This window comes from Tyto alba, unplaced genomic scaffold (assembly GCF_018691265.1).
Source record: "Tyto alba isolate M040663 unplaced genomic scaffold, T.alba_DEE_v4.0 Super-Scaffold_6, whole genome shotgun sequence".
In the NCBI taxonomy this organism is placed as follows: Eukaryota; Metazoa; Chordata; class Aves; order Strigiformes; family Tytonidae; genus Tyto; species Tyto alba.
In genome coordinates this window covers 22,992,284-23,016,466 of record NW_024881327.1, presented here as the reverse complement: position 1 = coordinate 23,016,466, position 24,183 = coordinate 22,992,284, and the positions used below count along the sequence as shown (strand labels likewise).

At 37.6% G+C, this 24,183-nt stretch overlaps 1 protein-coding gene across 2 annotated transcripts in view; it reads right to left on the bottom strand.

The window, feature by feature from the left end:
• Positions 1–24,183, bottom strand: part of MTMR7 (myotubularin related protein 7) — a 48,999-nt gene that overhangs the window by 3,436 nt on the left and 21,380 nt on the right. The window contains exons 4-13 of one of the 2 annotated variants that reach the window (XM_042808273.1): positions 22,231–22,388; positions 20,505–20,633; positions 18,665–18,799; positions 13,505–13,637; positions 8,802–8,911; positions 6,539–6,664; positions 5,697–5,746; positions 3,824–4,024; positions 2,492–2,632; positions 486–612 (exon numbers count right to left, since the gene is read on the bottom strand). In XM_042808273.1, coding sequence (XP_042664207.1) covers positions 486–612; positions 2,492–2,632; positions 3,824–4,024; positions 5,697–5,746; positions 6,539–6,664; positions 8,802–8,911; positions 13,505–13,637; positions 18,665–18,799; positions 20,505–20,633; positions 22,231–22,388 — 1,310 coding nt within the window. The remainder of the gene's footprint in view (positions 1–485; positions 613–2,491; positions 2,633–3,823; positions 4,025–5,696; positions 5,747–6,538; positions 6,665–8,801; positions 8,912–13,504; positions 13,638–18,664; positions 18,800–20,504; positions 20,634–22,230; positions 22,389–24,183) is intronic. The other variant, XM_042808274.1, reaches the window with a different exon arrangement.

Here is a 24,183-nt window from a genome sequence, read left to right as displayed (position 1 = left end):
CTGAAATAAAGGAAACAGTATCTATTACATGGACACATTTAGGGCCAAGTAATCCTTTTATGTGTCTTTATCTTTTTTTTAATAAAAAAACCCAAACCTAAGTTCTGCGCTCAACCCAATTGGAACCCTTTAAAACTGCCCATTTGTGTTTATGGAGTATGAGAAGTGCACAATTTATCACAAACTCGGCCTGAATTACAGCACCCTCCTGAGGTACACTTCCTGAGTTACAGAAGGATATAAAATTTCTTTCAGGAGTAGTATTTGTGCACCAACACAGGTGAAATTTTATCCCTAAAGAAAAAAAGTCCACTGTTGTGTCCTAAATGCAAAACATTCATAGTAATTTATGTGAGAATAAAGATGACAGCTGAACATCCTCAGGCTGGAAAAGGATGTAGCGTGTAGGGGACTCCGCAGCGTGCGGAGCTGGGTTTCATTTACCATCAGTTAAGTTTGGGACATCGAGATCAAGTGTTGATTACCTCTCCTAAGACCTCCAGCTCTTCTTCCAGCTGCTGAGTTTCTTCCTTCACTGCCATCAGGTAATCAGTAACTGACTGTCGAGGATGCAGCCCCTTTTCAAACCGGTTGTACATACCACTCCAGAACCTGGAATTGACAGGAAGGTCAGCAGTGTTTCTCATTTGCTGAGGTGGCCTCAGAAGACTTAAATACACTGGGTTTTTTTTCAGACACATGTTGTCCTAAATGATCCACCCATGGATTATTCATCATTAGAGTGCATACACAAAAATTCATTGATTATTTGGTAAGATTTGTGGTTCATTTGCCTTGGCTCCGTCCTGAAGATGCAACTCTGTGGACACGCACAGATTATGATACACAAGAGAAGGAGAGGTGAATGTACCTTTGTCCTAGATCACATGGCTGAGGGTGGTTCACTGAATGCAAACTTTTGCTGTATTATTTTCTTGGTCTACACTATAGGCTTTGGAGCAAAGGTACATACAAAACAGCCAAGGTTAAAGACAGTTTTTTCATAATCCCAGTTCTCAACCGTTGTTTAACTTCCCATGAAGTCAACTTTGAAATTGTGTGTTCTTGTTTTTGGCTGGGGCTGGGGCCAGTGGTGAGGTGCAGCTAGTTAACAGGTTTTTTGACCCCGTAAAGGAAAGTTAAAAAATCAGGAGTAAAAACCAGTATGGCATCCTGTTCTTTTAAACTGGCCTGTGGAAGTTGCATGAAGCATATATGGTGGCAAGTTCTCTTCCTGCTCTATGGAATTATTTGACAAACTGTTAGTTAAACAGCTGAGATGGTTTTTTCATTTTCGGGAGGAAAAGACTCAAACTGTAAGTCTGTAGCTTACTCCAGCACTCCTCCTGTCTTCTGTCTTCCTAGCAACAGATGGCCATAGCCAGACTTGGAGTCTGTAACTAGTTCACCAGGCAGGTTAAATAACAGATAGACCTGCCTTCAGCTGCAGCTGTCCAGCCAAATAGCTGATAGATATTTTCAGAGCATGTGCATGCTCCTTGGTGGTTTATTATTCCTACTCCAATAGTATACTATTTAAGTCACATTCCCCCTTAAGTTTATCATCCGATAGCTCATGCTTGGAAACCTTTATGCACCCAAGTAATTCCATTAAAAACAACAGGATTAGTCATCCGATGGAGGATCTGCAGTATCCATACTTCTTTTATATATCCCACTGTCCTAAAGAATATGATTAATGACTATTTTTAAATTGTTTTAAAGTGGATGTGACCTGGAATAGTAGATGTGAAAGAATTCAATTTCTGTCATTTAGGATATTTATTGAGTTTTTAACAGGTGCTTTTTCTTTCAAATGGAAAACAAACTGATCAGTTTTCCTGAAATCACAATTTTTATGAAATTCTATTCAAGTTCTCCTTAAGTTTGTTAAGATTAACAGCACAATTAATTACTCAGGTCAGAATGTCAATATTAACTTTTCAAAAATCATTATATTGTTACATTTTGAAAAAAACTTTAAATATCAAGTAAAACTTACTGTGTATACTTTGAGGTATAACAACAACATGGGGAAAGTCTGCTTTTTGTTTTACTAAACATTTGTTTTAGCAATGAAATCATAGGATTTCCTGAAGTGCCCCTTTTTATTTTGGACACCAGTTGATCCAAGTAAACCACACAATCTTGGAATGGAAGAATTTGAAGCAACTTTAAATTTAGAAATGACAGATGAGAACAGAACTGAAAGAGACATTCCTCAATGGAAGAAGTGAGTAACCATGAAATTAGGACACACAACTATCAATATAGCTTTAATCTTAAGCTCCTTTTCAGACTAATACTCTGTTGTGGAGTGGTGCAGAGGTATTGGCTGACTATGAGCACACATGGAATGAACACATTGCATCTTGAGATTGAATTTACTCTCTGTAAGCTACCTTATGGAAAGAGAAAGACTTAAATATAAAGGCACTCTGTTCTGTTCTAACACGCCCTACCATTTTCAGTAGCAAGTGATACTACCTACTTGTACAAGAAGTTGCATGGAGCCATCTGTGGGCACAAGGTCCCTTGGGTTTGACTGTGGTCTGATCTGTACAAAGGATTCAGGTAATCAGCACGATTTTTCCACAAATGAGCCCACAATGAATATGTTCGTTCTTGAATTCTGAAAAAAAAGATACGTTAAATAAAAATATATTACAGCCTCTACTACAATTTAGGTATAGCTAAAGCTTAGATGTGACATTCTGGTGCTCTGTACTACTGATATACAACCAGATTTATACTTCCTTAACAGAATTAGACATATAAATGTAGAAAGGGACCCATATTCCTTTGTTGGTCACTAAAGGCAAAATCCCATCCATTTCCTGTAAAGCCAGAGCAGCTGGAGAGAGACAGTGGAGAGATGGGATCCTTTGTGAGATGGAGACAATCACTTCCATAAAATTATCTTTCAGACTCATCTGTACACCAAAGGGATACCCACATTTAAAAGCACACCTACACCACCGAGTTACAATTTCTCATAAAGTTAGGTCTTGGGATATGATGACCTGCGAAGGTTTTGATTTCAAATGGACAGTGGCACTGAGGCCGCTCTGCATTTGGGAAGTGAGAGGGACCAAATGCCAGCAGCAAGCAGTAACCCTCACCTTCCTCTCATGGCTACTGCTGGCACGACTAGGATGCATGAGAAAAGCAGTGGGCATCTGATTTTGATGTACCAGAGGACCCAGCACCCCAAGCAGCTGATGGGAACATCAGCACTGCCAGGAATGGTATCATTGTCTCTGTTTGGGCCTGAGGGCAGGTAGATTAATTCATAATTGCTTTGGGGCCAGATGGTAGAAGGATAATTTGCTGACTCGGTCCTAGGGAGGGCTACCAGACAAAAAGGTTATCTGTAAGAAAGTATCCAGGAGATCAGGACTAAAGCATCCTGACAGGAGATCCGAAGACAGGTTAAAACACAGAAGAGCAGTGACTCATAAACTGAGAACTTAACTAGAGTTAATATCATCTTGTATGAGAGCCACAGTGACAGCTTGCCTTGTATGCTGTTAATGCTGCAATAAAGGTAGGGCCACATGGCTGAAGGGCTAATGCTCTTGTCAGTTTTCACTAATCCCTGTCACGCACACCGTGGATTAAACTCCCAGCAGAGCCATGTTGCAGAGGATCAACTTTTTTTGGTATTAATCTGTTACCAGAAGACGACAGCCAAGAAGTCTACGCTGCGCCCCACGCCTTACAGAAGCACTTAAATGTAGACTGGCACATGTCTGACTCCTCAATACACCACCACCCGCAGACCCCCCATGTAAACATGCTACTAAAGAAAAGACTTTCATACTTCAGCTCTCGCCTCTCCTTCTGGCTGTTGCACAGGAAATTCCCAAACTGGCAAGAATAGATATGATGCTGTATGTGGATGAGGAATCTCTCATTGAATTCAAAGGCACAAGGAAACTGTTCCATTAATTGCCAAACACACTCAATGAACTGGTCAATAACAGGGGATATCTCCTTTGGATCACCATCTAAATTGCCATACCTAAAACAAGACAACATACATTCAATTATAACCCTAAATCTTCTAGGAAAACTGAATTAACACTGATGAAAACAAACACCTCGCTTTTAAGTGTGCATTGGTATACATTTCTAAAATCTCAACTACTAGTATATTTTTTTTACTTACAAAAATGATGCAAAACTCATGGAGTAGAATGAAAGCAGAATTGATCCAATACAAACAAAAAAACTTTTATGGGTGTCTTATTGACTAACAGCTGGCTGCTGCATAGCCATGTTTTAATGCTATTAAGTTATAGCACAGTAACATAAGTCATAATAAGAATGACTGCAATGACTTAATAACAAAAATGCATCTGAGACAGTCACTTAAAGACAGACCATTCCCAAAACCAGAAAACTGAGCAGGAGAGGAACAGAATAATATTGGCAGAAAACAGTTTAAAGCTGCCCTCTCTTGGTGAAGTTTTTAGAAAGTGGGACATATTTATATGGTACTGTAACTGTCAAGTGAACATCAAATTTTGTGTCTATAAAAATGTCTTTTGGAACCACTTGCAATAAAGAAAAGGATCCTGAAAATATAAAACACATAGAAGTAAAAAATACTTTGTAAGTCTACATAATAGGAAGAAGCATTTTCAATCAGTTACTCTGCTTGTCTAGTGTGTGTGTGTATATATATGTGCATGTGTGTGTATATATATATGTAAACAGAGTAGATTTCCATAAATATCTAAAATGGAAACTTCTACTATTATTAGGCATCAAAGAAAATATAGAAATATTGTACAGCAAATCAAAGCTATCAGTGGTGATTACATTTCATAATATCTTTCACCACTGATAATAATAGACCTCTGACAGTATCGTATTAAACATAGTAATTCTTGCTGTAATTTCACAGGTGATGTGGAGCTGCACAGATTTCCTGGAAGATTTGGTGTGTTTTTTGAAACTAGAACAAATTTATATTCAAATCATTCAATATAATTAAACTCCAATATAAAAATTGCAATTTTTATTTTTACAGAAACTAAAAGGCAATATAAGAAAGAAAGAAAGGAAATCTGAATATTTATCTGTGTTTAAATACGTAAAGTCTTCAAGCATTTTCATTACATTACAACATTTGCATAAGGGACATAGAAAATAACTTGCCCAAATATACGACTTTCTGCTTCACTTTACCTGACGTTTCTAAACAAATCCTACTGTTTTCATTAGAACAGAGTGTAATAGGAAGAGCATATTTTCACGCAATAAATAACTTGCAGACATGCCTAAGATTAAGTACTGTCCTGGAAGATGTAGACTTTGTTGAACAGGGACTTACATGGGGAGTCTTGGCACTACTGAAAGATCTGCTGGAGTCCAAAGGGATTTTGCAAGGCACATACGTTTTACTTTTCTCTCACATAGATCTCTCAGTGCTCATAGCAACTGCAAAACCAGCACTCAGGATTCCCAATGGCAGTCTTGGAATGCATATATAAGAAAAAACTGATTTGAAAATACTTCACTTTGATTTTTCCACGCAGCTAAATTATATAGTAGGAGAAAAGGGTACGGCGGTTTCCTGAGGGGATTCTGTTGATACGCTTTGTAAGGCAACAAGGAAGTAAAATTGGAATGGCAGCAGATACCAACTACGTAAAAATATATGAAGAAAAACATTAGCACTGCCTTACCTGTGGTTAAATTTGTGACCAAAGGAAACCCAGTCTTTTTCAATTAACACCTAAAATGAGAATATTGCATTCAGTGTTGTGGAGCAGAGCTGACACATGTTGAAGCAGGCAGAAGAGTGGTGTAAACAAGCAGTATTGTAATCCCAGTCAATTCTTAGAATAAGCAGAAAAGTGACCAGCAAGAATGATGTAAGCAATCAGTATTAGAATCCCAGATAAGTTATAGAATAAGCAGAAAATTAATGAGTGATGAGCACTGCTGCCTGCTCAAGAGAAATTAACACTCTTCATGGGTGCGGATAGGATGCCAGTATTTCAGCACAACTTCAGTTAGCTTGATTCATCATTTTCTAAAATAGAATCTAAAAACATCTCAAACATATTTTTAATGTGTAACCAGTAACTTGATAAGCATTCCTACGTGCTTTACCAGTGCTGATTTGCTTGGGAAAGGAACAGATTTTCCAACATAGCTGCTCATTGCAATCTAATATCTAGGGAGCACACACTTCTGACAATCAAAACTTCACTGATCCCTGAAAATAAATAGAAATTCTTGCTTTCATGGAAGTTTCTTGGGCTGTGAGAAAGTTTCTTGGTCAAGGTTAGGAAAGAAAAAAATTAAATGAGAGCCCAGCTGATTCCCACCTTTGATAACATTTCATACAGAAACTGGGAGACTGTAACTTGGACAGCTAAAAACCTTCCTACTTAAAAAAAAAAAAAAAAAAAAAAAAAAAAAAGTATATTTAAGGAAAGATTGTTTTCCACTAAAACCAAATATATTTATCTTAAATGATGCCAAAATACCTTATTTACTCTGTGAAAGAGAACCTGCTTACCATGAATCCCTTCATAGTTCTGTAATACGGATCCAATAGAAGGCTCGCTACAGAGCAAACCTGGGCTGTCCTATCCCAGCCATCAGAGCAGTGAACAAGCACACTCACACCTTCCTCAGCCACAGCCTAAGGACACAGAAAGAGTCAGAAATTTCACAAGCAGGGAGAAAGGCAATGGTAAGAGAGGAACAGTGAGACAGCTCAATATACAGAAAATTAATTTGGAAACTGGGAAATCTTGTTCACTTTTTATTCTGCCACACAGTTCATAGACTCATAGAATGGTTTGGGTTGGAAGGGACCTTAAGGATCATCAGGTTCCAGCCCCCCTGCCACGGGCAGGGACACCTTCCACCAGACCAGGTTGCTCAAAGCCCCGTCCAGCCTGGCCTTGAACTCTGCCAGGGAGGGGGCAGTTCTTGAGTTCTGTTGGGTGTTATTCCTCTCATTTGAAAAGTCTTAAATCTCATCTCATTCCATGCAATATGGTGGTTGCAGCATCACCTGTTTATGTACAACTACAGGAGGATGTGGAATCCATTTCAATTAAAATACATCAATCTGTCAGAGCAGACAACTACCTAAAGCAGATTCAGATGCAGTTAATGCTCCAACTCACATACCAGTAACAGAACAACCATACTTCCAATGTGGTTCTTAATGTCTCATCTTGTTGGTAATATCAATGACAGCAATGTCTGCCTCCAGTGCCAGTGCTAGCATGGATATTATTACACCACGCTGCATTGCACATTGATGACATATTTCTAAAGACTTGTGGGGAAGCCTGTGGTAGTGGTAAACTTCCACATCTACTAAGCAAGATTGTATCAGTATCTTTAATGTAAATAACTGGGGAGAGAGGATCCCATTTTATACATAAGCATATAAAGAAGAGATCATACTAAGTTCTCCAAAGTCTGGTGTTGCATTATTTTTGGAACTTGAGGGAGTTTTTTTAAAATTCTAAGGGTTTTGACCTTTGTAAATTCTAAAGAGAACTAAATTTAGAAAGTAGAGAAATAAAATAGGTTAGGAAAGATACTGCTCAGAAAAACAAACATTTAAGTTAAGTTTGAGCTTAATAGGGAACAAGGAATAATAATAAATTATCTATGTTTATCTCAAGAGACAAGTAAATTCTACCAAAATAGAACCCCTGTGGGCAGGAAACCAACAACTGAGAACTGGGAACCATACAAATAAGAAGAGATCAAAATGCATGTCCAAGGAGGCACAAGGCTAGCAAGCATACGAACAGAGGATACAAATTTTTTGACAGTATTTTAAGACTAGCCAGTGGGGAAAAGTCGGCAAGAGCTAATGGAAATGACCTGATTTCTATAAGCTAATGGAAGCTAGTAGGGCTGGGAGAAAGAATAACATGTGCATTTGTCCCACAGCTACTGTTCAGGTAAGACACTACAGTTGCCTGCTGAGCAGGAAGAAGGAAAGGAAGAGAAACAAGCAGTTACTGAGGAGGGAAACCCAGGAATTTTTATCCATATAGTTGTAGGTAGCAGGTCATGTGAATAAAATGGCCTATAAGAAATTGTAATAGTAATCCCAAAATTAAGAATTGAAACAGTAAAAGGGAGAGCACAACGAAGAGGGTAATAAAATTAAAACTTCTGTTGGTAAATGACAATTATTTGCATTACTTTGGGTGGGATTAGGAGAAATAACTTATTGTCAAAGCCAACATCTCTTTTCTGAAACTGTTCATCCGTATGTAAGAACAGAAGCTGCTAGAAAGTTTGGCCATGGTAACACACAGGAGTTGGTTTAGGAGGTAAATTTAGTTGTTCAGTAAATAATTCAGAGGGAACAACTCAGTAGCTATTATTCTTATATTACAACTACCATGTGAAGAAATAGTCCTCAAAAAGTAACCTTCAACAAAGAAAATGTCCAGAAATCACTGGAGGAGGCAGGGGAAAGGGAAAGAAACAGTGACAATCACTGCTGGGGCGTACAGTAAGGACATTCAAATACCTGGCATAACAAGATATAGGCTAGTAAGTGCTTTAGTATATCTGAATTCTTCAGTGAAAAAAACACAAACTTTTTTTACCATATTAACAAAATGTCCACGTGACAGCACCTCAGAATTGTCTCTCCTCATATATGAAGCATTGCAAGATGTTTTTTTTTCAGATACAACATCACTGAAGATAACAAAAGTTAACCACAAGCAGAGAATTTGGTCCTCACTTTCTGTATCTGGTTAGTCCGAGTTTTGTTCTCATTTTACACACTTTACCTTTGCAATAAAAATGCCAGCATCCATAATGGCTTTGATATGCTTCAGCCAGCCAGAATTTTCTAGGCCCCACAGAAAGTCACTCATTGAAGGCGATTTCAGCTCACAAACTGCAAAATAAGCTACATCTTAAACGTACAGTAATTTAAGTCTCTTAAGCTTTCGCTGACTGTTATTTCTTCAGATACCTCGCATGTAAAACATTAATCTTTTGAAAAGAATGGCTACTTCACAGTCAGAATTAACCATTGGAAAAAATAGCATGTGTTTAAGAAAGGGGGCTGGGTCAAACTTCACCCCATATGTCGATTTAAGTAAAGAAGAGAAGCTGTTACAAAGCCTGTTGCAAACAGTTTACCAAATACATCCTTCTGTGCAGCCCGGGTTTTCCAAACTTGTGTTGGGAGTAAAGTTTTCAACCCCCTGAGAGGGGATCGTGTATTTAATAGTGTGGGCTTGGAAACAGAAAGCATACCATTTCTGCTGTGGGACAGGCAGGCAGCCACCTAAACGGTGCCGCAGCCTCCTGTTCCCAGCCACGCTTGCTGATGAGGCTCCGTAAGATGAGGCTCACCAACCCCAGCCTTCAGCATCACCACAGATGGCCGTGTTTGAGTCAAAGTGATTCGCTCAGCAGGTCCCCGTCCCTGAATGAAACCTTATTAAAACTTCACTTGTAGTCAGAAAGTGTTCTTATGGTGAGGAAAGGCCACCATTCATCGAGGAAAATATTTTCCTGAAAACTTTCCAAGCTCTATGCCATGTTTAAAGAAAAAAGAAAAGAAAAAAAAAAAGTCCTAGTTTTTACAATACTAATTTTCTATCCTGTTATATCCAAGTGTCTAATTTTGAATACTATAGAGTTTGTGACATCAGAAGAAAAATGGACAATCGGAATCTAATTCAGGTACCTCAATCCAGCAGCAAACAAATACTCAACAATATTTGGTGAAATATATTTTCAACGGTGAGATATTAAATGCACCCCATGAATAGACTACACGCTTATTTTGATCCATGTGAAATTAGACTGTCTTTTAAGGGAAAAGATATTAACTGGTGAAACTCATTTAAGGAATACAGTGAAAAATGTCATGGTTTTTACTGAGTTAATATATGATCTCTGAATTAATAAAGTCTTAGTAGGTGTTTTGTCCTCTGGAAATCTTCTAAAAGACTCAGTTAATTATAGCCATTATGACCAGTGGCATAACTGGAGTTCCCTTCAATGTAATTGGAATTTAATTAAGTCAGAGTTTATGCCACATCTTAATTGAGTGTCTTAACTCCATTTAATTCAGAGACAAAATAGCCTAATGTGTCCATACAAAGTCTTGCAATCTTTGTACGTAGCTCCTCTTCCAGATGGTTATTTTAAAAGTAATTTTTGAAGGATATTTATAAAAATGCACAGATAGAAGCACTGAAAGCAAACAGCTTTTCTCATGATTAATGTTCCTGCACAGATGGAAGCATGACCAATTAGTAGGTGAATTCTGGCTGAAGCTGCTGTCTCTGTTTACAAAAGCCCAAGGTAAGGCTGAAATAGTGCTTTGCTCATTCCCAAATCAGAGTCAATATTTACCAACCACTTCACTGAGCAAAGTTCAGACTGTCCTAAAGCCATACACTGTATATTTCACATGATTTTGGCTACTGATATGGACCTTAATGCCGAGTTCCATTTTTAATTCAGTTATGAGGTTTATCATAAGGGGAAAAGGTGTTTCCATCCAACAAAAGAAGCAGGACACGTGTTGGAAACTGCCTCTTCCACCTGCAAAAGCACCAGAGAGGATGCTGGACCAGTTCCCCCATTTCTGGCAGTCTGGCCATAGGTAGAGGAAGGAGTAAATGCTATGGGCCAAACCCTCAGGCTCTCTTTCTGGCTGATCTGTCCCTGAAGTCCAAGGATCAGAGGGCTGCTCTTACATCAGCAACTACTGCTTCTGGTATGAGGGGAGGAGAAGCTCATATCTGCTGTTTAAATAGAGGCAGGGGGCATGTGGGGTCATCATCTCAATGCACAGAAAAGGGGGGTCAAGCCTTGGCCCCTGGATGTACAGCAAAGCTCACCCCATCGCAAATGCCAAACAGCAGACTCAGTCAGCCCTTGAATCTGTACTGAGAAAAGTCCTTGCGCAACATTTCCTTCTAATATTAAAAAAATATTTCAAGGAGGTTGTGTGCAGGATCAAAGTTATCACAAGTATCTTCACATACACCTCTCTTTTAATAAAAAATTGAAAAATCGATACTATACTAAAGCAATATGAGTCAGCAGAGACAAAAATAAAACTTTTTTTTTTTTTTTCTGGAAGGAAATTCCAGCATGTTGAAATGCATTTTACTTTCAGAGTACAGTCAAATCTCAACATTTTTTGCATATTCTGAAAAAATTCTCATTACCCTACAAATTTAATAATTTTATAATGCTTATATATTTTGCCAAAAATTAACATTATACAAGAGTAAAAACATGTTAAAGTTGAGATAAATAAAATTGCTAGCATTAAAGTCAGTAAAATCACAAAGCTGAAATCAACATTTTTACCTACTTATATAAATTATTGACATCATTACAAGTATAAATTAATTTCTTCAGCTTTTTCCTAAAGAAACATCACTGAAATGAACACATTTCTAATATATGTGCATTTTCCAATGGAAACCTGAATAATCAATTTTTGTTCACATTTTCTCAGCATTAGAATTTATTTGAAATTATATATTGAAAGTAATCTTCAGTCTCTCATATGAAAAAGATCCTCCAACCTTCACTCCTGCTTAATTCCAGTAAGTTGAATAAAATTGACCTTGCACCCATGCAACACATCAGACCCATTATGGTTTTCATGTACTTTACAACATCTCACAACAGATCATGAGCAGCGAATGTATTTTTTAACATTTGTAATGTAATGTGATGTTTTACCTTAGCAATTCACCTAGGTATGTTTAAGTACTCCTTGATAAAAATGTAAGGCTATATCAAATGTATGTTATCATCGCCCTTTACAGTCTTTTTGGTTCTGGTTCCCTTTGTATGTCCAAGTCAGGTAATAAACAGCCTTTTAAAGGCCACCAGAGAAACAGATGAAGAGACACTGATGTAAATGGAAAAAGAAGAAAACTATGCAGCACCTTACATCAGAAAAACCCTGCTCATACACTGAAAGTCATTAAAAAAAAAAAAAAAAAAAAGTACTTGGAAACTTCAAGTACTTGAAATCACAGATTTAACTTCTCTAATTTCTAACCTTATCAGCCAGGTCACTAAATATGAGATTTCAACATAGTAAATATAAAACCTAAGAAAGAAGCAGATGTTTTGAGTAAATGGCTCATTTAAAAGTAGGTGCTAGGAAGTTACGCCCTCCAAGCAGACTGAAGTGTTAAATGCAGTAGCATTTACCTTGTTACATGTGAGTTTGGGCCATGGACCTGTCTCAAAAACTTTTGGCTCAAAAACAATACACAGCACTGTCCGATGCAGCCAGACCGGTTGTTTATTATTTTAACTTTGGTGCTCTTCATGATGAACAAATAAAAGGACAGGTTTATTCACCTGGCCTCTCTTCTAGCCAAACAAGACTTTGTAGTGAACTAAAAACCTTTCAATTTTCCTTCCTGAGACTTTTACACCAAGGAATTAAGTAAAAAAAAGTCATGAAGAAAGAGAGTGACTGTTTTACCTGCATCACACTTTACTGCTGGTTTTCATAAACTGCTCTTATCTGAAAACAGAGTATGGCTTTCCTGTCGCGGAAAATGTAAGCCCTTCTTACATCTAAAATTCACATTTGTATACAGCTGATGGGAGACAGATGAAGAATAAAAGAGCATGAGCAGAGCATCAAGTCAGGAATAGCTAGATCAAGCTGATCCAGGAGGTGACAGAAAGTGTTGATGATATACATGAAGTATATACAGATGCTCTGTGGAGTGAACTGAACACTATTTCCTATTTGCTTGTTAAAAATCAACAAGCAGTTGAGGGTCAAGGATGGCTTATTTATTCTTACCCTTTTCCCAGAAGGCTTCTAAACAGTAATGTAATCCAAATATTAAACAGCAGTACAGATGCAGTCATTTATACACTGATAAGTATTTATAAAGCAATTATTATTAATTTCCATGAGATTATGAAGGTGCTGAATTATTACACCCATTGACTATGAGTTTCATAAATAAACCTGATGTGACGTGCTCTATACAGGGCATGAGTAAGTTTCTTTTAAAATTCACAGTCTAAAATGCTTGACTATCTTATTGACCACATACAAAAATCAAACCATAGGTTTTCTGTGTTTAAAAAAAAAAATTCCTGTATTTTCCACTAGCATCAAAGTCAGGTATAAGTGATTTTTTTTTTTCATTATACCATCAAACTGTAAACCGCAAAAGAAGATATGGTAGAAGTAAGGTGTATTGAAGTCAAATTAATTTTGTCATTAAATTAAATGATATCTGGATTTCACCCATGGAACAAGGTGTTTGCACAATTAGGAAATCACCACTGGCCGTGATGATGCTCCATTGCACAAGCCCCATTAGCCATCAGGCAGCTGCACGCAGCTGCAACAGGCAAAGCTCTCTTTACATACCCATTTTCACTGCTGCTGATTTCAGAGCAGGTATCCTGGGTTGTGTGACAGAAGGATCAAATCTTTCCTCTAGTTTTCAATAAAGAAGAGTATTACCTTCAAGCATTTTCTGCAGACTATTTCTCATGACATGGATGTTCTCAATGCCTATGAATTGAAACTTGATGTTGGAGTAGTTATCTTCATTTTCATATCCCTTCCCTGCGGCTCTGTTTGCCATTGCGTTGAGCTGAAAAAGAGGGAAAACTGGATGAAAACCAGTAGCAAACAGATTCTTTTCAAAACAAAGCTTGTGGTCTGCTGCAATAAATCAGAGTGATTTAAGTCGGGGATAAATAGGAAGCATTTATTACAGTGTCAACACAAGGGGTTAGGAATCGGGGAGCTGTTTACAGACTACTGCAGGGTGCTGGGTTGCTGAGGCTCTGACCTCTATTTCACAAAATTTGGGTGAATCTTCATTAATTAGAGTAGACACAAAAAACCCCACAGCTTATGTAGGGGTCTTCGGCACGTGTGTAAAGGTATCCATTTGTTTTTAAAAGGCTATTTTGATTTTATTTTTGATCGACATTATGTTTACTACCAGAATAAACCAGGAGGTGGCAGTGTCTTATCTTCCATGCCACTGTTTCATACCATATGTACACTGTAATGTTGCTGTGTTTCAGGGCTCAAATCATCCAAAAGTCGATACAGCTTGCTTCTTTGAAGCCTGGAATAACGAAGAGAGAGTTGGACCAGTTTTTCCTAAGTTTAGAGTATCTTGGTTCTAGTTGTGCAAGACCACAAAAGATTTGAATTGACAAAATTACCACAGATATTTTCATCTGCAATGCAGCACTCTTGAATATTTTGCTGTGCTTTGTCAAAAAATACATTCACATGGAAGCTGGAGTTTTGTCTTTGAATCTGTTACTTGCTTCCTGGCATGGGAAAGCCACTAAACACTTTCTTAGTTCAGTTTTTCCAACTGTAAAACTAAGGAGTTTTTTTAATGTTTATTTTCCCCCCTTTTGAGATTCTTTGGGGAAAACTATCTGCCAAGACCTCTATGTCAAATTTTGATCTCTGGGCTGAAAACTAGAGCTGATGGAAATGAATTAAGTACTTTTACTTTATTACTCTATCTATTTTCTTTTATTTCCTACAGCAAAATCTCACTGTTCAATAGAAAGAAATTGTCTTTTTGCATAAAGTCCCTGGTCTTCTATGAAATGCATGCTGTAAGGCTGGGGAGCCTTTGAACTTCCCAAGAAATATGAAAGCTTCAGGAGTAACAAAGCGCCCCATATTGCAGAACCTCCATGCTTCCAAGCACAACTAACAGCTTCTGCTCAGGAAAGGTTTAAGAATTAAATAACAATAGATATTGCACATCCAGGCTGGAGGGCACTAACAAAGCTTTTGGAGAGACCTTCTGAGGTATCAGCTGGATAAAAAGTGACTCCTGTTCACTGCAGTGAGATCCAATGCTCAAGAAATACCGAAACAAAGAATCTCTTAGGCATTGCCTAGGGGACAAGAGGCTATGCAGATAGCTCTATTTCCAGTTTATTTCCCAATATTGCAGGCCATACTATTGATTTGCTGCTTCTGTGGTCACTTCTGAAAGTCACAATAATGTATTTCAGTGCTCAGCTAATGGTATCATGGGATATATAAGAATGTGTCCCTTCCTGATCTCTTCCACACCAAACATTCATACTCCCAATATCCAAATTTAATTTGGAGCCAAATGCATGTAATTGAGTAGGATTGACTGTCTGCTGCCAACTTACCTCCAACTAAGATGAACAAGTCTAGCTTTTTTATGTCATATATCAAAACGGGTTTCCATGGACCAAATTTGACCTCTTAACTTTCAAAGGAAACAGCTACAGACTAAAAGCTTTTTTATGCCATTACAGTCTCATTTTAGTTGCATAAGAGAACAGATGGGTGAGACCACTTTTCAATTCTTTCATTCTGTCCAAGTTAATATGTGAACATAGGGGACTTTTTCCCATCTTCACAGTTTCCAGAGCACACATTCCCATGAGCAGAACTTGGCAATAAGAATACATCATTGTATTTGTGGACCACCGTTAGGAACTGAAACAGTGCATGAACTTCATGATACCACAGAAGGAGCCATACTCTGAGATAGGAACCTACACAAAAACCCCAGCATTTTTCATTTACTCAGGTCTTGTGTAAAACTTTTAACTTGTAGCATGCAATTCATGAAAAAGCGCAGGCGAAAAAAGAATTCTTGCCTATCAACCAGCAGTCTGCCAATGTTTTGACTATCAATGAACAATAAAAAAAAAGATACAGTCTGTGAACAGCATGTCCTTTAAGGACAGAGTCCTCAGTGTGATTTGCTATAAAGATACAAATTATCTGCTGAATCCTAATCTTTCTCTTTTGAAGTAGACACCAGTGTTTTAGTATAAACAAAATGAAGCAGTCTCTCTCTGCAATAGCATATAACTTCAGGAAGAAAGACCTGTATGCATGACTCTAAGCCACCACAAACACCTGAAACCCCAAATGAAAAACATCTAGCCCCTAACTGACCTAATCCTCAGTACAATAAACTCTATGAACCGTCTCTGCATCAGAGCAATTTTATCACAGAAATCCTTTCTTAAAAGACAATCTGAAATAGCCCTCTTTAAAAGTAAATAAAGGTTAACTTTGCAAGACTTTCTGACATTCATTTATTTTAAATATTGTCAGTTGCCAAACTTTACAGCTGCCACAATATTTACTAACAAGTTTTCCACATCACCTACCAAAATTCCATCTGTTGTAAAGCTCTCTCAATTATGCTTGTCCTCACTTAATCTCAGTGAATATGAGAATATAACCTCCAAAGGGAGCAGACCTCACTTGCCAGATTCCCTGGCGTCTCCTTTAATGTGGACAATAACTGAGTCCTGTCTTCTTATAAAAAGTTATAGAACTAACTTGTTTTACTCATAATCAGTAAGTTTATATTAGCTTCTTCTGTAAACACATAGAGGAAGGAGAAAATTTAAAAATACAGTAGCCTAAATAAAGCTCTGCATATGGTCATCCTGGTATATTTAAATGAAGTGGAAACAAAGCTTTCTTACACAGCCAAATCTTTTGTTTTAAAGGTTATCAAAAGCAACAAAAAACATCATATGAAGAGCACTTGGGAATGCTGAATTGAAGGGCCCATTGATATTCACAATCTTTGCAAGGAACCAGATCTGATGAGGGAAGAGGCAGGTAGTTTTTTATCTTCCTAGAGCAATGGGAAACCTTGCACCAGACTCGATATCTTACCTTTACATTTGTTAAAGGTTCCCTGAGGAATGCCAGGAACAGCTTGCACTGATACCTATCACTTCCTACATGCTCTCTCTATATATATGCATTAGGAGGTGCAGAATTGTAGGAAGGCTGTATTTGGCATCTGGGATCACAGGAGCTTTAGTAAATCAGTCCATTCTTGCAGCGCAGAGAGAGTAGGAATCTGTGTATACAAAATTCTTTACATCAAAACCATTCTTTCCAGAGAAGTTCAATGAAAACAAAGTCTTCATCTCCTGATGGGCTCCTGAAGAAGCTGGCATTGTTGGAAATAAGCCGTCATTCATGACCAAGTGAGCCAATTTCACTCTCTCCACTTAAAGTACAGACTTTTTTCACTGCACACAGCAGATGTCTCACCAAAGTCATTTACCAGAAAAGTTTACAGGATAGGACCTTCCTGTTAACACCTTGTAAAACATTATTAATAGCGAAGTCAGTAGGTTGTTAGTTGTTAATTAGTCCCATCAGTGAGCAACGTCCTTAATTAGGGAAGAGTACCAGTATCATCAGCCAGGAACCATTATGCTGTAACTATTGTTACATACAGAAAACTGTTAAACAAACATTATTTAGGCAGGTAGGTCTGTACTTCTTATCTAAAGCCTGTTCTGAACACAGTGGTACTAATTCTTTCCTAGTGCTCATCACGATTCACTTGCTTCAGGACCACAAGTAAGGCAGTATCATCCTCATCTTCCCAATAAAAAAGAGGGTACTGAAGGTCAAAGTAGTCACCAACATAGAAAGTGCAATGAGACATGTCAGGGCCCTGATTTTCTGGCTGCTGCCTCCCATTACAGCTGTGAGCACTCAGCACTTTCCCGCCAGCTCCCAGGTCTCCAGTCAATCACCAACCAGCCAGGTTCCTCATTTCTGCTCCAACTCTGCCAGCTTTGCCCTTCCTCGCTCTATTCCTCATGTTTCTCAGCTTTACCCACCTTTCCCTTTCAGGCTCTGTCTCCTGATCTCAGGATACTGAAACAGCTTCCTTCTTCCTTTTCCTCAAGCCTTTGCTCTCGTTTTTCCTTCTCCCACACTATAGCTCATCCTATATCTACTTGAGATTTGCCCCTCTGGTTTCTTTCCATCAGGTGCTCTGATAACTTCAACATAGAAGCTATTGGTAGTGCAAGAAAGAACATATCCCTTCTCCCACCTCCATACACTGAAGCCTATCTAGTCCTCCTCACCTCGAGCTGTTTGCTAGCATGCCAATTTGGACACAAGGGTTTTTTAGCTTCCACACAAGGGTTTTTTAGCTTCCAACCTCTTCTAGATCATTACTGAGTTTCTGTGTTTTTAATAAAGCTTTTATCTTGGACAAAAATTTAGTCAATTATAGAAATATGGCATCTGAGATCACTGTTTATCATATTTCAGGTTCTCTCTCAAAAACACAAAAGTGCTAGAGATATTCAAAGAAGGTCTCCTCAATTCTTGTAACCTCAGTAAATAGTCTTTCCTTAGTCTTCTGCAGAGGTCATTGAAATTTTCTCACTTTCAGGAGAAATCTTGCATGGAAAATTGCAGTATAAGCAGGCAGAAATTTGCCACATTACAAACAATTATAAATACAATTTTATAATGGGAATTACTTTTTACTACTCTTATCACTAATATAGTTAATGATTGCTCCTCTGTGCATGGAAATGGTTAATACTACAAGTTATTCACTTTTCTGTATCTTAACATTTTGTTAAGATCAAAAAAGATAAAAGCTCAGTGTAAAGAAAAAAAATCTTTAAGAGAGAAAAATGCGGGGAAGGTTCCTAGTTATGATTCTCCTGATAAATTCTGATTTACCTGTGGAGTTACAGATATGCAACTAAGATCAGCAGTATGATCAGTTACCTAGGCTGTGCATCTTCCCTGATGTATTCAGCCCAGATTCAGTCTTGCTATATGCAAGAAATTTAATGTACTTACTTTGGGCCGAGTGTCAACAACGTATATGAAATCACTTCCTGGATTTGCTTTTCTAATGGCCTGGAGCATCTGTTCATCCTCAAGGCATCGAGCACTAAAGCCAGATAAAGGCTGGCTGCTTCTACATATAGAGGCCTATGGAAAAACAGAAAACCAAATCAACATAGTTATTAAGCAGAAATTATTTATCATCCAGAAGCATTTACAAAAGCAGCTCATTAGATGTTTGTATAGGTGTACAGTTACGTGGGAAGGGCAGAATGGTAACATGAATTACATGTTAATAAATGCCTTATTTTTAGAAAGACAAGGAAATATCAAAACAGCACAACCTCATTAGCCCAAGCCTAGTCTCGACTGCGAGTTTTAGAACTATTTTAAATATATAATTTCCCTAAAGTGGAATAACTCCTGAAAGGTGGTGTCTAGAGGGTATGATGAGTACAACATTGCTATCACAAGAACACTAATATAACATAAAGAATGGGTCCTTTTGCACTATCACTCACACTTACCAGTTATGATACAGATTACACCCAACACTAATGCATGCTTTACTAAACAGCCTGACACCACAAGTCCAGGAAACAAAAATGCATAACATGCAGCTAGCTCACTGATGGTGGTGTATTTTTAGCCCTGACTCTGGAGAAAGACCTTGCTGCATGGGAAGTGGGTCTGGCAGCCTGACTCCTGGAACACATTTATTAATCAGTGTCATTGAAGAAGGGAATAGAGCTTCTCCACAGACCCATCAGGATCAGACCTCCAGATGAAACTGGGAAAGAAGGAACAGAATGTGAAATGAGTGAGCATGAGGGGTGTTATTTCTGCCAGGCAGAGGGCAACTAGATCGGTAGAGGGCAAGGGGCTAATACATGCACTTTCTAAGCACTGAACATAATCATGAAGAGAATCTGCCTGCTGTGAGAAAGGACATGCTCTTTTTCAGCCAAGTCTTTTAACTATCAGTAGTTAGTCAGTAAAATATGGATCTTTAATACAGAAATCCTGAACTGTGTAAGGGCCTGTTCATACTTTATTAACAGTTTTAGCAAACAGATTCTTAGTTAACTAGAGTCTTGTCTGATGATCAGTGCACATTCCAGTGATTTAATATATGCTTATAATAAGGATCTATGAATTTGACAACAAAACAAGACTGTAGGAAGATTTAAATAGTAAATACCTTCTCTGCATAAATTGCATATTATCTTTAATATTACATTAGGGACAACATTTTCAAAGTTAATCACTCTGCATAATCAGCTAAGTCCAAATTTAGGTATCTAGGATTCAAAACACTAGGACATTTCCAAATTTCAGTGAAAGAAAAGATCTCAGGCATCAGCTAGATTCCAATACATAGTGATCCTGTTTGGATGAGTTTCATGGACTCAGCCTGAATGCTTTCCCTGTTGTGCTTGGAGTTCAGGTTAAGGTTCAGACCACTTACAGATTCTGAAGTATTGCATTTACTCCTGGATCCTTCATGGTTCAAAGGTCTAGAAAAAGTGTTGGGAATGTTGGAGGAAATGCCTCCTTGTGAATTTGGAGGTTGGCATCAGTTGCCAGCTAATGGAGTAATGGAGAGGAGTAGGGTAAGATTTGATGGTAGATATTGAACAGCTGTGGTAACAGCAGGTTCGGAAGAGGTCTGCTGCGTGCAGGGGGGACAGGATCCACTCATTCAGTCTTTCATATTCATAGCTTTCCCATAGCTCTTTGCTACTGACAAATACTTATCATAATCACTGATTTCTTCTCGTGAAAGCTTAGAAAAATTATAAAAGAGAGGCCAAAATAAACAAACATTTCAAAGCTACAGACTCACACTTACGTTGTTATCCTTGCAGTAGTAGGAAAGAGCTGGGAAACGCCTTCGGCTCCGAAATTTAGAGCTTCCCACTATGATGTGTGCAGTCGCAGACTTTGGCACATACACTTCTGTAGGATAGGAGTCGCAAACCTGTGAAAGGAAGCTCTGCTTATTTGCTCCATAAAATACAAGTAACATTAGCCATCTCCACAACAAAATCAAAATACCAAGGAACTCAATCTCAGAATATTCCATAATTACTGTACACACATAACTGACATTTCTCAAAAAAGTCTTTTGAAGATTGAAAATATTAATTCTAACTCACAGATTGCAAAACTGAAGCAGAATGGTTTAAGGGTTGTATTTCCAAGTGTTAATTCATAATTCATTGAGAATAAACAGGTATAAAATACATTCATACCAGAAAAGAGTCATCATTATGTACAGCAAGGTAACATTTACAACTGTGGTTTCCTCTGTAACAGGATTTGGAAGTAAGGATGGGAGTGGGTGAAAATCTCAAACATCCCTCTGTTATAATGGGAGGGGACCACAGAGTCAAATTCTCCAGAAAATCTGATAATAAAATAAATTACAAAAAAAGGGACTTGGAGAAAATAAATTAATCCATATGAAATGAGGATACTAAAAGGCAAGCAGACCTGATAATGCCTACCATGTCTGAAAGGAACCCAATGAGCCTGCAAAAAAAGCCCTGAAGTTCCTCGGGAGACAAGTGGGACCACAAACAGTGTCCTGGTCTAACTTCCTTTTCCTGACACTGCCTGTGGCATTCTGGCTGGGGTCAAAAGGATATCCAGTACCTCTCTGGGCCTTTCTGAGATACCTAAAGGAATTAGGATGCCCGGGAAGAAATTAGGTTCTGAGCGAGTCAAAGATATGTAATGAAGGATAAAGAGAAGGAAGGGCTTGTGGTTACAGATGTAGCTGTGGTAAAGTGGGTTTTGTTCATCACGCCATTTTTCCTACTCTTTATCTTAAAAGAAGTCAAATATTTTTTCCAACTGTTTTAACAAAAAAAAACCAACAAACCCAGACAGCACATTTAGTCTTCTCTTAGAACTTCATAAGCCTTCCTTAACATGGATATGCTCCAGCAGCAGAGCCAATGGAGTACATGGACAAACTTCCTTCAGAAATAGTTTTATTATTATTTCTCACAATTAATTAACATTCAAGGGACTTCAATTGTACAAGACTGAACAAAGCAGGACAGCGGGCAGGTAGGAAGATATATGACTTGTCAGATGACTGTGAGAAACACTAACAGTCCATCACAGAGGCTTCAAAAGGATTGTGAGGATAACCAGTGTGGAAAAAATATTGCCAAATTCACTACTTATAGGTTTGTTTGGTTTGTTTTGTTTTTTTAAAAATGACTGTATAGTAATTTAAAATAAGCCTACATGACAGAAAAATGTTCTTTCAGTCATGTAACATTAGGTACAATTTAAACTTCTCCCCAGACAGCCAAGCACTAGCGCTTAAAACATTGTGTACCTGTTTTCTGTGCTTCATATCTACGTGTGTTAAATGAAGACATATCCTTTCTCTCACTTTCTACGTGCCTTTTTATGTGAAAGAGTGGAAGAACTGTACTTTACTACATGTGTGTACAGCACTGAGCACAAAGGAATCCTGCATCTAAGCACTACAGCATTCCACAATCAAACGGCTGATTTGCTTTACAAACAGCCCCTGCAACAGAAAAATCACAACTCACTCCATAGTCTCTGTTTACATCACTAATCTGCCAGTAGTTGTTTGGAATACCCATCCGATTATATTCTTCATTAAGGTCCATGAGCTTCCAGCCTTGCTCTCGCTCTTCTTTATCTAATTTTGGATTGAATGAGAAACAATACAACTCTTCGTATTTCACTGGAAAAAAAGAAAAAAAAAAAAAGCAAACAAAACCAGTAAACCACTTCAGATTTCTCATCCTGAAATTACACTTCAAAAACAGAACTTGATATTTTCCTTTATGTGGTTTCTTTCAAAATATATGCTTTGCTATACAAAGCACATATCCTGGTTTATAACTATTTTGAAGTATACTTTGGAAGTACTGTGCTCATTTGTTATTTGTACATGTTGCAATATATGTGCATTATTAGTAGTGCTACTTAAAAGATACTGTTCTGCTGGACCTCTTCTCCACTGAATTGTAAAAGCCTCCTCCAGAACAAAGGCAAAATGTCAGTGATCATATGCCTTCATCCAAAGAAAACTGAAGTCAGTGCCAGAATAAGCACTTGTTCTGCAAAATAATTTTCTGGCCAGAAGTAGCCTAGAAATCCTTTTATTAACGTAACATCTGTTCTGTGGCAAAGATCTGAACAATGGACTATGCAGCACAATCTTCCAAAAATGAAGAAACTCAGAAGTCTTTGTCCCTAAACAGGGAAGTTCCCAATACATTCAATGAAATCTTAGTTTTGTGAACTGCAAAATTCTGGTCTTGAATTATTAGCAAATGCATTTGAGATACAGACCTTGTAATAGCATAAAAATAGCATATGTTACATCAGTCATTTTATCACGACCATCAAATCACTTAGGTAGCTATGTCACCTGTCACCTTTGGTCAAGAACCATATAAGAAACTTGGCTGGTGCTGGAGTTTTTAACTTTTTTTAGGAGTATATCTGTATTTGTGCCAATGAGTGTCTTAACCCTGGTGACCAGTGGCAGCCAGACACCATTGCCATTAAATGTCAACTGTCACTGATATGAATAACTATTCAGCATATAGCTTGAAATTAACATTCACTGATACTTAAGATATTATTATGTCATGAGGGTGTGTTTCATCCTGTTGCCCTAAATTCCTTAACACTTTCTGACCAACAGGTTTTTAAGTTTAGAATTGAAGTAAAGCAAATCATAAGCTGAGTCCTCTCTGATTTCATAGTTCTCCACTGACACACAGGCTCCACAATATAATTTTAACAAGATCGGTAAATTTAAATACTGCACTTTATTTTCTAATAATATATACCTAATAAGCAGAGTCTTCGAATACTACAGTAAGGAATTTATAACTATACAAATAATAACCACAAAAACAACACAATAATAATAATAATAATAATTAGGATCCCACTTTATTCCAATGAAAGTCTTTACTTTTATTTTTATTATGTCTTCTAAAGGTTTAATTTAAGTTATATTTTCCCCTTTTAAAATTTAATTAAATTGATTGTATACACACAGACACAAAAGTATGAAGATAAGGAAAGAAAACATGTTAACTCTGTCAGGAAAGTACTAGTAGTCAACAAAGACATGAGTAAGGATAAAAAATTATTTGCACATTGTCTGATAGTTTAAACTCTTTTCGTTTTCTCTGATTTCAAACTTCTGTCATGGAAGTTTAGATTAGGAAAGGAGTCTGGTTTATTTCTTATCTGCTAATATAAAGATTAAGCATAATCCACAAATCTAATCTGAGCTCTTTTTAAGAAAGTGCTTTTGGTAGCAACTTGTTTCCACTGCTTGGTTGTCATAAGCATCTGGATTTTCTCTCCAGCTGGACCTGCTGTTCACAGGCACATGGGAAGCCTTTAAAAATCCACCTATTAAAATATATGCAGGTTATTTATGACTGAAGTCTGCTTCAACATTACAAGTATTATTACATGATGGTATCGATAGGTGGTAACAGAAATGTTGA